The sequence below is a fragment of the Elgaria multicarinata genome, chromosome 6 (assembly GCF_023053635.1).
Source record: "Elgaria multicarinata webbii isolate HBS135686 ecotype San Diego chromosome 6, rElgMul1.1.pri, whole genome shotgun sequence".
NCBI lineage: Eukaryota > Metazoa > Chordata > Lepidosauria > Squamata > Anguidae > Elgaria > Elgaria multicarinata.
The window spans coordinates 82,183,568-82,199,829 of record NC_086176.1 but is presented as its reverse complement, the minus strand read 5'-3'; the positions used below and the strand labels follow the sequence as shown (position 1 = coordinate 82,199,829).

The following is a 16,262-nucleotide window of genomic DNA, read 5'->3' as shown; positions in this document are numbered from 1 at the left end:
AATATAGAGGCAAAGACTTGCTTATTTAGACAGACTTTTGGCCAGTGAGTTGAGTTGCTCTTTCTCTGTTGCCTTGTGGGAGCTTTTAACTCATCTTAATTGGCTGCAGCTTTATTACTCTGTTCCACTGAAATGATTATGTCTGCTCTATTTTAACATTATAGTATTAATGTAATTATGTTAATGTGTTTTTCTAATGTACACCACTTTGAGTGCTAATGCAGAAGGGTGAAGTATAATAAATAAATATTGTTACAATAATTAAAGCATGCTTTTTACAACTAAATAGTGTCTTTATTCCACCTGCACCCCAGGGGCATAACTGATAACTCATTAACATGAAGCCCTCACATCTCTTGCACTACAGAATTGTACAGTGATGAGAGAGCATAGCTCAGTGGTAATGCATATGTTTTGCACACAGGAGATCGCGGGTTCAATCCACAGCATCTCCAGTTAAAAAGAAAAAAGGATCAGGTAGCAGATGCTGTGAAAGACTTCTGCCTGAGAGCCACAGCTAGTCAGAGTAAAAATTCTGGGCTAGATGGGCAATAGTCTGACCTGATATAAATCAGTTTCCTATAGTCTAACCTGATATAAATTCGATCAGGGCAGATAATTATGAAAACAATAGATTTCTGTTTGCTTCTCTCTGTAGACAGGCAGAAACACTTATGACTAAGGCTCAAATCTAACATACACTTACTTGGGGATAAGTCCCAATGAATTCAGCAGTACTTACTTCTGAGTCAAGATCAGGCTGCAAGTGTTCAGAATGTTTTAGGGATGTTGTTGTTTTTTCAAAAGGGCTCAGTACTGGACAGAACAATGCTTTTCCATCAGATAGAAAATAAATTACATTCTGTTTCCTTGATAATCACAAATATTCATAACTGGGAAACTGAATCTACTTCAGAACTCAGAGCGCAAAAAGTAGAGAAGGAAAAGATCAGGTGGGTTCCAGCGCGAGTCTCCTAGAACCTAGTGACTGGGTCCAGCAGGTATCCCATAAAATAATAATTACGAGTAATTTGTGATTTTGTGTCATATTTATAATGACTGACAAGTCTGATCATTTTATCATCGTCTTATCATTGACACAGAAAAACAGCTTTAAGCCAATGCACCTGATATTTGGCCACAGTTCCAGTTTTAAGCATAGAATTAAATCTGTGGAATAGAACCTCCCTCCCCTCAGTAGCCGCTTGCACAAACCAAAAACTGTCCTGGAAGGGTGTTGGGGGGAAGAAGAGAAGTCTGCTCATGTAAAGTTGGAATTCACCTGTAGGCTTTAGCCAGTTTGCATTAAATGTGGATCGTAACATGCACAAGCCCCAAAACTTAAAGGAAAATCTACATATATGCAAGTCCCTCTTACTGCACCACAGGGCAAAATGTTGAGTCCCTCTTATGCACAGCTGTAGTATAATTGGGCTAGGTATTATTTTCACATGGCTAATTTCTGTACTTTTCCTTCATATTACTGACAGTTACTTAGTTATTAAACAGATCACTTCTACTTCTTGTCCTCATTCATAGCTACCTTATTTGCAATTACAATGCAATCAAGACATTAAATCTATGTTAATATTATGCAAGCCTTACATGTATGAATTATCACACAAAATAAAATTATTTCATAGCTGAAAACCAGGAAGTGAACACATAGCACATCAATACTGGGACAGTGGACCACTTCCAATACATCTCCATGCATTCAGAGCACAGTTTACATCTACGGCCTCTCCAAGGTGCCCTTCCAACTCTATGATAATCATGCTAAAAGCCATCCTACTGATGCAAGTCATTATAACAAAGCCCGATGTCTAAGAAACATTAACTTGTGGACCTCCAGATGCTCATCAGCGATGATGGGAGTTGCAGTCCAACAATATCTGGAGGTCTACAAGTTGTCACCCTTGCTATAAATGGATACAGTATACAGTACTCCCAAGGATCACACCAACTTTTAACCTTACAAACCAAGAACCTTTAGCAAAGTACATTGTGTACATTTTGCATAGCGCAATCATATTACAATATCAAGAAGTTCTACACCTCTCATGGAAGTGCCATAGCTGAGTGGTAGGGCACATGCTTTGCATGCAGAAGGTCCCAGGTTCAATCTCTGGTCTCTCCAGGTAGAAAGACCATTGGCCTGAGTGGGTATAACACAGCTTCCTAAACTGAAATCAGGCCATATGCACTATCTTTTCCCTTCCCCTCTTCCTTATAACATCACAAATATGTTACTATACCTTCTCTTTCTTCAATTCTTCCTTAAGCAGCTTCCTTAGCTTCTGAGTTTTGATTATTTTCTCACGATCTGAGCATATCCTTTTCTCTTTTGCAGGAGAAGATTTTGACTGAGTTATTTCCTCTTGAATCATTTTTTCCTGCGTAGGTCTCTCTTTGAGGGGAGAGGATGTGCTCTTTTGAAGGGCTTCATCATTTCTTTGACCTGTTACACATGAATTTGGGTCTTTACTGGCAGATTTTTTAAATGGAGAAAACTGTGGAACCTGGGGAACAGGTGTTTTCTTTTCAGGCAGTATGGGAGACTTTGGAGAAATATCCACATGAATCTTCTCAGATGTAGGTGACTCCTTCTGAAGCGGAGAGTTACCAAACGGAGGGGAGTGAGGTATTTGTTTCTGAGAACCTTTTGACATTGAACTGACAGCACGTTGTGTAGATGAAGGTACAACTCTTGGTTTAGCAAGATTGGGCATAGTGGATATTCGTTTTCTTCTCTGCAGAACTGTCTCTGTGTGTTTACTACAATCTCCATCGCCCCTCTCGTCACTGGTCTTTTCATCGCTAGAAAACACAGAGAGAAAAAACCTATCATGAACTTCCTTTAGAAGACAGTTTGGCTACTTTAAAAACAAATAATGAAGGTAAGCCACAAAGTCAATTATAACCTGTTTGAATTTTCTTTTTTGAAAACACTCATTCTATTTAGATATCAAATCAATTCAACAATTTATTTACTTTTCTTTCTTTCTTTGGTGCTTTACATCTGATTGACTACAGATCAATAACTCAACTCCAAAGTCCTAAGCACAAGTCACTGTTAGAAAACTTTTTTTATTGATTCAGGATGCAATCCTATGCATGCTTAGACAGAAACAAAAAGCCTACAACTTCAAGCATGCCCTAACTTAGCTGGAGCATACTGGGAATTGTAGGCCTTTTTCCCCCCCAACATACATAGGATTGCGTCTTTAATATATTTCTAACCCATCTTTTAGAGCAAGCTCTCCCAATAAATATCAGTAGTAGACAAACTCACATTTAGCTCTCATATGAAAACATGTAACGTAATTAGCAGGAAAAAACAACATTACTATGACTAGATGATGCAGCGCTCAGAAAGAATTCAGGTTCATGACCCCAGTAAATCAAAAGGTTACTGAATAACATTTGCTGTGAATAGGCTTATTGGAGATTCTTACAACCATATATTATGCAAATTAGTTTAGAAGTAAATCTCAACTGAGTTTGATGGGCCTCACTTCCGTATAAACATGCCACAGATTGCACTGCAATCCAATACCCATCTACTGAGATCTAAGGTCCACCAAGTTCCATGGGAGTTACTCCCAGGATTTCAGCCTTAAGAGTAACAATATACAGGATTTTAAGACCAAAACACCTTGACCAAGCATTTTATACAGCCCAAATAAAATTATTCTAAAGATAATTGCAATTTATACATATAATGTTATTGTCTTGGGAGCTGATCCAACCTGCAACACACATACCAAGTGTAAAATTAATATCCTGTGCTTTTCAAAATTTTGGTCATACCTCAGTGCTGTTACTTCTATGGATTTCTTAGCTATTTTAAAAACATTTGAGCCTCTTTTTTACCCTGTCAATAGAAAACTAGACTACAAGTTCACAAGGTTGGATATTTTCAAGTGCTGTAAGAGAAGTAATTTAATGCGTATGCATTCTCAGGTGTTCAAAGAATTCCAAACAGCAAGTTAGTGATCCATATCCAAGAGATATCTGATCTTTCTACAAATATTCTGTCAATGCTGCACAATGTGTTCCATCTAACAGTTTCCAATGAACATGCGTATCTACACATGTAATTGATGGTAAATGCTTACAAGTTCAGCATAGGTCTAAACAGCACATCACAAATGAATGATGCATGTGCTGTTTGTTATATAATTGAGATTACACACCCTTCAGATGCTAGATTATAAACGGATTTGAACATCTCTCCATCACCATCATAGAAGTTGGCAGACCAATTAAGTCAAATCTGGAATCATTCTTTCTCCTTCCCATCAGTCAACAAAAGGATGTATCTGTTACTGCAAACCCTTGCCCCAAACACACAAAACTGGTAGGACAGAACACCGCTTCTACAGTTCAACTAATGCCAAATATCACAAATTATTTCTTCACCACAACCAAGCTGGAGAACGTCAGACCATCCACTTTAATTCCAATCAAGCCTCAGCCATGCTGGTTAAATGGGAGAACGATGGAAGATTAGTCAGCGTCAAAAACTAAAAACATACAGAGCTGGTTCACACATGCAAATATATCACTAGGTGACTCAACACTTCAGGATTCACAGCTGGATATGCAAACAGGCCCCAGCAAAAAGTACTGAGTTCCAGGCGACATGAAACCTCCGCCTGTGACGCCTCTTTTCCACACGCAAGTCATCAAGTGTTGGACGCTGCACGTGTGAACCAGTCCTTGCGATTTCTAGTAAGACCCTCGGGATTGTGTTCCCCGGCTACTCTCGTTCTTAGGCAACCTTAGAAGCTCAGACGATTTTATGGGAAGAAGAAAAAGAAGAATTTAAAAGGGGGCAGCTACAGCCAATGGCGAAGCTCACCTGCTATTGTTGCTAGTACCACCGCCGCTCCGCTGAAGGTCTCCAGCAGGAGCTCCCGGCTGGATGGTTGGGCTGCCCACAGCCGCCGCAGAAGAGCAGGCGGTGGGCGCCAAGCCATGCTGAGCACCTGGATCGGGAGGGGCCGCCGCCGGGACGACGGAGCTGCCGCTGTTGCCCCTTCCCGTCGCGCTCGGCCTCACGTTCGGCTTCACGCTAAACCTGGCGCGGCGGAACATGGCGCGCTGAGGGGGAACCGCCAGCTCTGGCTAAAGCCCACCGTCGCCTTTTTCCTCCGGCCGGCGAGGCCGCCTCATGTCACCGGCCCCGCTCAGTCCAAGCCCAACACCCCGCCCTTCCTCTGTCTTGCGGAGCGGCGGGGGGGGGGGGGGGGAGAAATAGAGTTCGCTGTCAGCCGCTCTGGGGCGGCGCATGACACGCGTCATCACACTGCGACAAACCTAGCCTAAGAACCTGGTCTGCATCATCAGGACACTGCCTGCGTTTTGTCGGATTGGCCTAGGATTGTATCCCGTGGTGCAGTTATGGCTGCTGGACCTCAGGGCCCCTCAGCTGGGGTGCGGGGAGCAAATGACCACCCAGAGAGCGACAGTAATAGAGGCAGGGGCAAACCGGCCCAGTGTCAGCATCTGGACCAGCAAGGCTGATGCTGCATCCTGCCAGCCAGCCAGCCAGCAGTCCTTCTTGTTTTAATTACAGTGAAATATGGCTAGCAGGGTTTTGTTAGTTTTACTTTGCTGTTTTTTTAATGCGAATCGGCACATGTTCAGAGTATTCGGTGCGTGTTTTTTAAATCAGGATTGGCAAACGGTTTTGGTTATGTTTGTTGTGTTATTTCAGGAATTTAGAAGCAGTTGTAAAGCATAGAATAGCATGGGGCAGGGAGAAGAGAAATGTTGGCTGTGTGCTTCACAACTTCAGGATCTAAAACCACCTAGCTGCTCTACCTATTCTACTGAGAGGGAAAGCGGGTGGTTTGATGTCCCAGCCCATTTGTAACGATTTCAGACATGTGTCACTTTCTTTGTGAATTCCATAATCTACTGTAATCATATGAAATCTTAAAATCACCGTTTTGCTGATGTCCTTTTTATTTCTTTACGGGAGCTGAAATTTTAGGATGCGTCGGTATGGATTTCCTGTGTTATGGGCAGCAAAACTGAGAATGTAATTCCAGGTTATATACTACAGAAATTGGAAAATTTAAAACAAGTTTCAACATCTTCATTATGATGCAGCTTTTTATATAAAATTGTGAAACAGACCATAATTATAGAGATTTTCAAGGAAATAATGTTACTGCATCTTTGACTGCAGTTCTCCAGCCATTTTTATGATGATGTCGAGATTATCTTCATTTACAAATTCCAGGGCAGTGTACATAATTAGTTAAAACAACAATTAAAATTGAGGTTAAAATCCACAATAAAATAAAAACCTAACAAAGTTAAAATTAATCAGCAAATTCTTGTTTAAACAAATATGCTTTCAACATGTGCTGAAACACGTTCAGGGTTGGCACCAATCACATTGCAGGGAAAAGAGAATTCCAAAGGCACGGCACCATAGCTGAAAAGGCCCTTTCCCTGACTGCCATCAGATAATAATTATTTATTTATTTATTTATTTCTTACCCGCCTCTCCCTCTGGATCGAGGTGGGGAACAACATTAAATACAATATAGTACATATATTATAATACATAGTACATAATTATATATTTGCAGGCAGTGGAACAATCAGGAGGCACTGTTCTATAGATCTCAATGAACAGGTACATTGATACTGGAGAAGCCTCTCCCTCATGTAATCTAGTCATTTCATTTATTACATTTCTGTATCACCCAATAGCCAAAGCTCTCTCAGTGGTTTATATTACTGGGCCTCAAGGCGGCAAAGAAAAGTCAACAGACAGAAAAGTTCTCAAGTTGCATAGGGCCTTATATGGCAATAACATCTTGAACTTAGCCCAGTAAGATATTGACAACCAGTGCAGTTCTTTGAGCAAAGATGTAACTTGCTCACAAATTAGCTGCCCCACTCAACAACCTAGCCACCTAATTCTGCACTAGCTTCAGTTTCCAAAACAGTATCAAGGGAAGCCCTACAATCCAATCCTGAGATTACCAGTGGATGGATCACCATGGCCAAACCATTCCTATCCAGAAACAGTCATAGCTGGCAAACCAACCAAAGCTGCTAAGAGGTGCTCATGTATTCATCCAACACCATTCATCAGTTAATATTTTCATCAATACAATAGTTGAAAATTGATATTTCAGATGAGGAGTGAGATAAAAAATACTACAAGTAAATAAATGGTTGGCCATTTACAATACAACTGAGTATACTTTTCTCCAATATGGTACCTGCAAGATCCACATGCATACACAAACACAAGTTACACCACTAATGTAAATTTACTCCACAAGTATGCTTTGGAACTTGTACTTACCTGGCTGGGGTGATGTTTTTATTAAAAACTTGTAACAAACCCAATCCCAAATAATTAACTATGTAGTCAGTCACTAAAACAAAGCATCATAAATTAATAATGTTGGGTAGGGTGACCATATGAAAAGGAGGACAGGGCTCTTGTATCTAACAGTTGCATAGAAAAGGAAATTTCAGCAGATATCATTTGTATATGAAATTCCCTCTTTATCACAACAGTTAAAGCTGCAGGAGCTATACTAGGGTGACCAGACTTAAAAGAGGGCAGGGCACCTGCAGCTTTAACTGTTGTGATGAAGAGGAAATTTCACCAGGTTCTTCATATATACAAATGACACCTGCTGAAATTTCCTTTTCAATACAACTGTTAAAGATACAGGAGCCCTGTCCTCCTTTTCATATGGTCACCCTAATGTTGGGGATACTTTTGTAAACATGTACATTGCATTTTCAACTTATGCAGTTCAGAACCTTAACAAAATGCAACTTTAAAAAATTGAGTCTCTTATTAGTTTATGTGTGTTTTCTTGTCTGAAGGAGTCAAATTTTGATTTAAGGCCATGATAGTAAAAATGATTGACGAACTTAATCGTATCTACAGGTTTTCTTGGAAGCCCCAGTGATTTCAGTTGAGCTTACATCTAGGTAAGGGAAGAGGGTCAAAGCCTTACAGGAAAGCTAGTCCGATTGAATTGAGTGAGGCTCCTGCATAGTCATGCATCAAATATTTATTTTATTTGTACTTCGCCTTTTTAAGCGATGCACAAATCATACCAATACACGGATACCAAACGGGTACCGATATAATAGCTGGATCCTAGTCGTGCTAACTCGGAAGTAAATCCGACTGAGTCAGTCCCGCGTTCATTACGAAGAGGATTTCACCTTCAACGCTTGTGGTTGCAGAAGCAGCGACAAGCACACAAAAGACCAGAACTCTGGATTGCACACGCGTAGTAAGACCCGGGGCGTCACGGAAAGCTTGGTTAGGGACCGAACGATGACGACATGCGGCGTGACGTCACAGAGGCGGTCTCTTACATAATGAGAACGACGGCGGGTGGGGCGCGCAGAAGGTTCTGGCAGCTGGAGCGGCTTGTTGTGGGAAGTTGTAGCTCGCGTGCGTAACGGTTGTCGTCGCTGGGGTTATTGTTTTGCCATGGCCCGTAAGTATTCGACACGAGCCCCACTGTTACCCGGCCGCTGGCCGGGCTAACGGTCTGTTGTCGTCTGTTGAGCCCCCTTTAGAGGTGATGGAGTTGGCCCGGAGCGACTCGGGCCTTTCAGTGTTTGTAGGCCAGAGGGAGGCGCCTCTCGCTTCCTGTTGCGCTCGCCCTCTCTATGGTCCGGGGGGGAAACGAAAGTGGACGCTGAAGAGAGGCAGGCTCGAGGCCAGTCCGGCGTGCGGGGCAGTGGCGCTCTGGTTTCCTTCTCGCTTTTAAGCTGAATCGCCTTCACTTGTAGCAAGGGGTTACATCCAGCGTTAGTCTGACTTACAGTAGCCCCATTGAAACGAATGGGACATTGGATACGACTCATTAGATACAATCCAAAATATCCTCCTTCAGAGGAAGCCGGGGGGGGGGGGGGAAGCTGGCCTGAAAAATCCGTCCTGGTTCTCTTCCCCTCCGTGGTGTTGATCCGTTGCGGTGGCTAAGGAAGCAACTTGCTCTTTGTAAGAGGGACTCGTCCTACGAGGGTCCCTTTGCTATGTTCTGAATCGGAGGACTGGGAGACCCTTCTCAACGGTTTGTTTGTTTTTACTCAAACGCTGTCTGACAGAGTTGTGAAGGCTGTGGGAGAAGCTATGGTTGGGTGCTGAATACATAGGTCTAAAGCATTCCTTGCATGAGCTGTGAAAAACAGCTTCGTGCCTGCGTTATGCTCATTGTATTCCAAACTTCAGTGTGCCTGTTGTTTTAAAACAGTGAACTGTTTTGTGATGATGGCTTCAGTTTGCTAGTAACTTGAACTGAAACAAAAGCCACTGCTCAGTTTGATTACTTTAAAAGGAGCATTCTGGTTTGGTTCCTTAACAAGTGTATATTTCCAGGTGGGGTTATAACAATGCCAACTCGACACATGCAGTCCCACTTAGAAAGAATTTTAAATAAGAGGAGCATGAGTAGCATGAGTAAGATATACGTAGGATTGCAGACCTACTAACACAGCAGTTTGAACTAGATACCTATGCAGCTGTACAGTCATCTGGATAATATTTTTCTGGCTAGGAGCAGATTCTCAGATACTTAACAGATGTTTTTCATGCATAAATTCGTTCACATATTCTGGCTTGAGAATAGTGTGCACAATCCTCGCTGAATTAAACGATATATGCTGATATCCAGCTTTTTTCAAGGAATTGTGTTTTTAATGGTGATGCATCATATGATTGTGGTGCTTAGTAACCTGTCCTACCTTCACAAAAATCAAGATGTCATGTACATATGGGTATCAAACCCACCCACCCCATTTCTGGGTGGATAAAATCTATGCTTTTTTAAAAAAAAATAAGGGATTTTTTAAAAAAAATATTTAAATTGGCATTTTTTTAAAAAAAGAAAAGAGAATCCTTGTTGTTTGGTTGTGAACTCTGTGTAGTTCATAGTTAAGTACAATAAACTGAAGGCTGTGGTTGTAATAACAGAACACAATTGGGGTGCTTAGCACTCAACCACAAAAACTCACATTTGAAGTGAAAGATAAACGAAAATTTTTATATATTCCTACTGTGGGTGATATTTACATCAATCCTACATATGCTGTTTGAGAATACTATTATATAATGTTCATAATCAGGCATACAAAAAGATATGTTCTTGCTGATATACAACCTTTAGTCACCCCAGAAGGATAACATCTTCCCATATAGGATCTTTTTTCCATGACCAACACTCATGATAATTTGAGGTTAATAGCACAATCCTACAGTTGTTTCCTCAGAAATAAGTTCCATTAATTTCAGTGGGGCTTACTCCCAGATAAATGGGTATAAGGATTGCAACCGTAGTGTGAAAATACAGGAAGATAAACAACGGCCAATTTTGTCTTCTCTTCTCTCCCCCCCCCCCCCCAGTGTTAGAATGCAAGAGCCATGCTGGATCAGACCAAGGGTCCATCTAGTCCAGCACTCTGTTCACACAGTCAACAACACTATCTTGCAGTTCTCATGTGTAGATCAGCCAAATAATGCTCTCAAATGATCTACACATGAGAACTGCAAGATAGTATCGTTGGGAGGGCTTCACCCCAAATATACAGCCACAGCTCCTTCTATGAATGTGGTAGATTGGTGCCTGGCTGTGATAATGGACTGGATGAGGGCTAATAAACTGAGGCTCAATCCAGACAAGACTGAGATGCTGTTAGCTGGTAATTCTTCTGACTAGATGGAGTGAGTTCATCCTGTTCTGGATGGGATTGCACTCCCCTGAAGCCTGGGGGTTCTCCTGGTGTTAACATTGTCACTTGAGGTTCAGGTGACTTCAATGTCACTGAGTGCGTTCTACCTCCACAATTAAAAAATAAAGATAAAATATGCTGAATACACTCAAACAAATGAGCAAAAGTGGTCTATTGATACTATCAGGTTTGAACTACAGCAGATTTCAATATGTGGGGTGTACACAATGAAAAGTAATAATATAATTAAGGATGAAAATTAAAAATGTTACTGTGGCAATCAGATTGGTTGTTCAGTAGATAAAGTTGTGGATTGCGGCAAGGTGAAAGTTATAGGAGGACCTGCAGGGAATTTGGAAGGAAGGCAGTAAGGATAAAAGGTCCTGTAAAGAATGTAGTTAGCTGTTTATGCTAGATGATGAGATATTTTGCCTTGGGGCTTCATTTGATGAACGAAGTAGATGTATTTGGTTGTGCACTCCTAAAGGGCACAGGTTGGTGTATCCCCTAGTCCTTGTCAGTTATGCCTAGGTAAGGAAATTGTATGCCAGGGAATAGACAAGAGTCTCTTTTTCCCCCCAGGAATGGTCTTGCCTCCTGACACACTTTAGTATGAGGAGATTTCGAGTGCTGGCACCTGGATTTGCTATTGTGCAACTAGAGGATGGTGAAATTTTGGGCTGTACCCTACTGGGAAAGAATCACTTGTCAGTAAATAGCTCAAAATGTAGCTCTTGAAACTGTCTCACTTCTAGGTGGGAACCAGCGTGAACTTGCCCGCCAGAAAAACATGAAGAAAAGTCAAGAACTGAATAAAGGAAAAAGAAAAGAGGATGCTTTGTCAGCTTCTCAAAGGAAACAGAGGTATATCTGCACAGCAATTTATGATGCATGTTTTAAGTAGTGTGTAGTTCTGCCTTAGAATATCCAAAATTTAAGGATACGTTTTGAGGTGTGGTGCTTCTGCCTTAGTTGGAAAAACTGTATCATATATGGGACATGTAGCTTGGCTTGGACATTCACAATTTTACTTAATCACATGAGTGGGGATTGTAGCCCCGTCATCCAATATTGTGCACATTTTGTAGGTCCCATGTAGAGTTCACAAATATGGTGTGAATGTTTGTAGAAGGACAGCCTACACACATACAGCTAGAAGTGCATAGGCCTCAACAACATTTGGAACCCCAATTGTGGAGGTTCTACATTGAATGGATGCCTATACACATACAGCTGTATACGCATAGGCCTCTCCTCTACAGAAGTTTCTGCAAATCCAATGGGGGACCCTACATAATGCACAAGATGTCTGGGGGGCAGGGCTGTGTGCTGTGGCCCTATTCCCCCCCTACATGATTAGTAAGTAACCTTTTGAATGCCTGAATAGGACTTTGCTTGAGTTAGTGTTTGGCGGTCTTTAAATTCATACTGTTTTGCTATAGTTTTGTAGCAACCGTAGCTTCAAAAAGCTGAGAGCTTGGACTAAAAACTTTAGAAATAGACTATTAAGCTCACTTACTCGTGGTCTTTTCTTTTACAGAGACTCTGAAATTATGCAGCAGAAGCAGAAAGCAGCTGATGAGAAGAAATCTGTTCAGGGTGGAGCAAAATAATCTGTGGCTACACAAAGGACCTAATACTGCTGCAATGCATCTCAAAATATAGGGCCTAAAAGAAAAAGATATTTGTAAAAGTAGCCAGCCATTAAATGGTTAATGTTTATCTTCTACTTGCTCACTTGTCCAGTATGCATTTATTTTAGAACGTTTGGTTAGTATAGTGCAGTTGCAGCTGACTTGGCTTAAATGAATTACTAGAATCTTTTCCAATAAAATTGGATTCTAAGTTCTTAATTCCCTTTGCATGTCTATTAGTAATGGTAGCAGTAGCTTGACTGCAGTTTTCATTGTTAAAATGTTGGCTCAGTAAATGCCTTGTGTGACTGTACCAGTTATTAAGTATGCAAGTAGACTGGGAAACCTATATGGCAAATCTGAACAACATCCCAAAGTGATGACACTTAAAAGCCCAGTTCTCTGTATTTGCTTTCCACTTTGTAAAGGTCAGCTGTAAAGTTATTCGTAAATTATTTTTACAATAAAATGTTGCATGAAGTACTGTGTAGTTTGGGTACTCCAGGTTTTCAGTTGTTGCTGACAGTTTGGCACCATTCTTAGTCCTTCAGTCAGCCTTCTTTCATGTGTTTCAACTGCAGCCTGAGTACTTAACACCATTCTTCAACAACTGCAAAGCAAGATTCTCTAATATATTTACTATGTAAAACTACAATTAAAATCTGTAACTTGCATGAAAATATAAACTACATTTTCTTTTCACTAAAGCTTGGTTAATTATAAAAATGGCAACCAAGGAATTACTTGCTTAATGTTATGGCTATCTTTGTTAAGCTTGAATTTTCCACACTGGTCCTAGTAGAACTACTTCTTTAGCTTTCATAGTTACACTTAAGTGAGGAAGAACAAAAGCCAGTTGATCTGAGATTAAGTCAAGTGATTATTCTTTACCCTGCTACGTTTCCCCCCCCCCCCAAACAATGGAGTATTACGTGTCATATTTGCAGATTGTGAGGAGGGCAGTCAGGGTGACCATAACTGGGTTTCATGAACTTAAAAACAGTAGGTTATAGCACACACAATGGATAAAATACAATCAGTTGTACTCATTTGTTTTAAATGGAAAAAAACCCTCTCAAGCTTGAGATCCTTTATGCAAGAGCTTTTAAGGTAAAAGTGGAAAACTTCTCCAGAATAGCTATTGACCATGGGTGGATATTCTGAGAAAGGAATGTATTAGCTTTTTAAAATAGAGTGGATATGTGGATTTAGGTTCTTAAAACTGTTGAAGTTTTAATTCTGGTGGGAAAATTGTTAGCATAAACTAGAGATGGATTTGGATGCCCAGTGTGCTACAGCTAAATCTCAGTTAAGCGATACTCAGTATTAGTAAAGCACAGTAGTCAGCTGTTAAAGTGATTCTTGGGGCTTGCATGGTGCATTGAGTTGTCTTTCTTTGCCTGCAAAACTGAGTAGAAAATGGTGGCATTCCACTTATATACTGCCCCCATAGCCAGGGCTCTCAGGGTGGTTTACAGAAATTTCTTGAACTTCTTAAACTTGCATCCAGTTGCACATGTGCTTGGCCCACTGTTAACCATATATTTGGTGCATGGGGATGTGGAAATCCTCAGGCAAAGGTACTTCCATAAATCTAATGTTGGAGTAGTGATAGTAAAGATTAAAAACAGATTCATGTACTCCATAACTTGTCTCCAATAATGACCACATACATCCATGCAGCCCACTAATAGGGCTCAAAGGATATAATTCTTCATTTGTCCCCAACATTGGGACCCAGAACTCCACTGTCTCTGAACATGGAAGTTGCATTTATCTTATCAGCTTTCACCCAAATGGTTCCATGAATTTGTCTAATCCATTATCAGCAAGGGAGGAGGGCACCTCCATCAGCCCCTGTCCCCACCCCATGAGGATTCTAAGTGCCATTATCAGCTGTTTGAGAGGAGTGGCCTTGTCCTGACCTGAACATTATCTGATATCTTCTGAATTTTGTGGATGGGAAGAGATTGGTACTTTCAAGGTAGGGTTTCTTCCAAGACAGAATCTGAAGAAGTAATTGCGTGTAAGATGAGGGAGACTATTCCTTATATTTGACAGTGGAAAATCTACCTGTGAAAGTCCATGCTGGCTGAGATTGTAAACAACTTTAGTTTAAAATCTTTATAGCCCATATTTTACTATGTAAATTGCTTTGAGAACTTTTTGTAGAAAAGTGTTACATAAATACTCTTTCGGTAATATCTAATTGGTGTCTCTGTAGATCCATCAGTGGAACAAAGGGGTGATTTTTGGCAATTCCCTCTCCCTCCACAAATCCACTTTAGAGGGTTGGGGAACCCTACTGAACTGCATGGGAAGTGGTAGGGAGCTGCAGGCAGGAGGGCAAATTGCTCCTCCCCATTCTGCTGAGAGCGGGATGCCATTTGGTTACCAGTATAAATCCATAATCTCCATTTACAGCTGTCCATGCAAACAGCTATTGCAACACTTTGTGGCAGCCAATTTTACAACTTAACTGTGTACTGCATCAATGGAGTCTGGTGCCTCCGATGTCAGTGGCGCAATAAATCCGTTCCGAATTTCAGTCGGAATTCCAAAGGAGCTATCTAAGGTGTGCATCAGCCTCCATTGCACTGCATGAAGGAATACTTCTATCAGTTCTGAATCTATGATCAGTCAATTTCATTGCTGAAAAGTGTATTTACTGAGGATGTGGACAAGCTGCTTGGACGAGTAAGGAGGACAACTTGTCCTCTCAATCCCTGTCCTTGGCTGGTCGCCCAGGGCGGAGATGCAGTTAGACTACAACTACAAAATATTATTAATGCATCTCTCAGGGAGGGGAGTTTTCCATCATGTTTAAAAGAAGCAGTGGTACAGCCACTTCTAAAAAAGCCCTCCCTGAACCTTAATAATTATAGAGCGGTATCAAATCTTCCATTTTTGGGCAAGGTGATTGAGAGGGCAGTTGCCTTCCAACTCCAAGCAGTTTTGGAAGATACAGATTTTCTAGACCCATTTCAAACCGGCTTTAGGGTGGGATATGGAGTTGAGACAGCTATGGTCGCCTTAGTGGATGATCTCCGCATGAGTATTGACAGGGAGTGTGTCCCTGCTGGTACTTTTGGACCTTTCAGCAGCTTTCGATACCATCGACCATGGTATCCTTCTGAAACGCCTGAGGGGTTTGGGAATCGGGGGCACTGTGCTGCAGTGGTTCCGGTCCTACCTCTCAGGTAGGTTCCAGATGGTGATGCTTGGGGATAGTTGCTCCTCAAAAAAGGAGCTGTTGTATGGCGTACCACAAGGTGCCATCCTATCTCCAATGCTGTTTAACATCTACATGAAACCGCTGGGAGAGATCATCCGGAGGCATGGGGCAGGGTGCTATCAGTATGCTGATAACACCCAAATATATTTCTCTATGCCTTCGATAACAGCATCAGCTATGGATAGTGTGTCTCCTCTGAATTAATGCTTGGAGGCGGTAATGGGCTGGATGAGGAAAAACAAACTGAAGCTGAATCCAGACAAAACAGAGGTGCTTGCTGTCAAGGGCTCTGACCTAGGTTTGGAGGTATGTCAACCGGTTCTGGATGGGACTACACTCCCCCTGAAAGACTGTGATCGCAGTTTGGTGGTGCTCCTGGATCAGTCGCTCCAAATGACAGCCCAGATAAATGTGACAGCCAGGAGTGCCTACTATCAGCCTCGGCTGATAAGTCAGCAGTGCCCCTTCTTAGAGTCAGAAGACCTAAAGACAGTTGTGCATGTGCTGGTAACCTCAAGGCTCGACTTCTGCAATACGCTCTACATAGGGCTACCATTGCACCTAGTTCGGAAACTTCATCTAGTTCAAAATATGGCAGCCAGGTTGGTCACCAGTACATCTAGGGGTGAGCATATTACCCCAACATTAAAATC

At 41.6% G+C, this 16,262-nt stretch overlaps 2 protein-coding genes across 2 annotated transcripts in view; one reads left to right on the top strand and one right to left on the bottom strand.

Annotated features, from left to right (window-relative positions):
* Positions 1-5,202, bottom strand: part of BDP1 (B double prime 1, subunit of RNA polymerase III transcription initiation factor IIIB) — a 51,708-nt gene extending 46,506 nt beyond the window's left edge. The window contains exons 1-2 of the mRNA XM_063127915.1: positions 4,868-5,202; positions 2,259-2,820 (exon numbers count right to left, since the gene is read on the bottom strand). Of these exons, the coding sequence (XP_062983985.1) occupies positions 2,259-2,820; positions 4,868-5,103 (798 nt within the window). The 5' untranslated portion in view covers positions 5,104-5,202. The remainder of the gene's footprint in view (positions 1-2,258; positions 2,821-4,867) is intronic.
* Positions 5,203-5,409: 207 nt separating this feature from the next.
* SERF1B (small EDRK-rich factor 1B) lies at positions 5,410-13,081 on the top strand. The gene is made up of 4 exons (XM_063128773.1): positions 5,410-5,476; positions 8,388-8,504; positions 11,496-11,604; positions 12,281-13,081. Exons 1-4 carry the CDS (start codon positions 5,410-5,412, stop codon positions 12,351-12,353), a joined length of 366 nt encoding a protein of 121 aa, XP_062984843.1. The 3' UTR covers positions 12,354-13,081.
* Positions 13,082-16,262: the final 3,181 nt, after the last annotated feature.

Coding starts and splice junctions, on each gene's coding strand:
- SERF1B (XM_063128773.1), top strand. CDS start 5,410: ATGGCTGCTGGACCTCAGGGCCCCTCAGCTGGGGTGCGGGGAGCAAAT. Junction 5,477..8,387: donor TGACCACCCAGAGAGCGACA/GTAATAGAGGCA, acceptor TTACATAATGAG/AACGACGGCGGGTGGGGCGC. Junction 11,605..12,280: donor GCTTCTCAAAGGAAACAGAG/GTATATCTGCAC, acceptor TTTCTTTTACAG/AGACTCTGAAATTATGCAGC.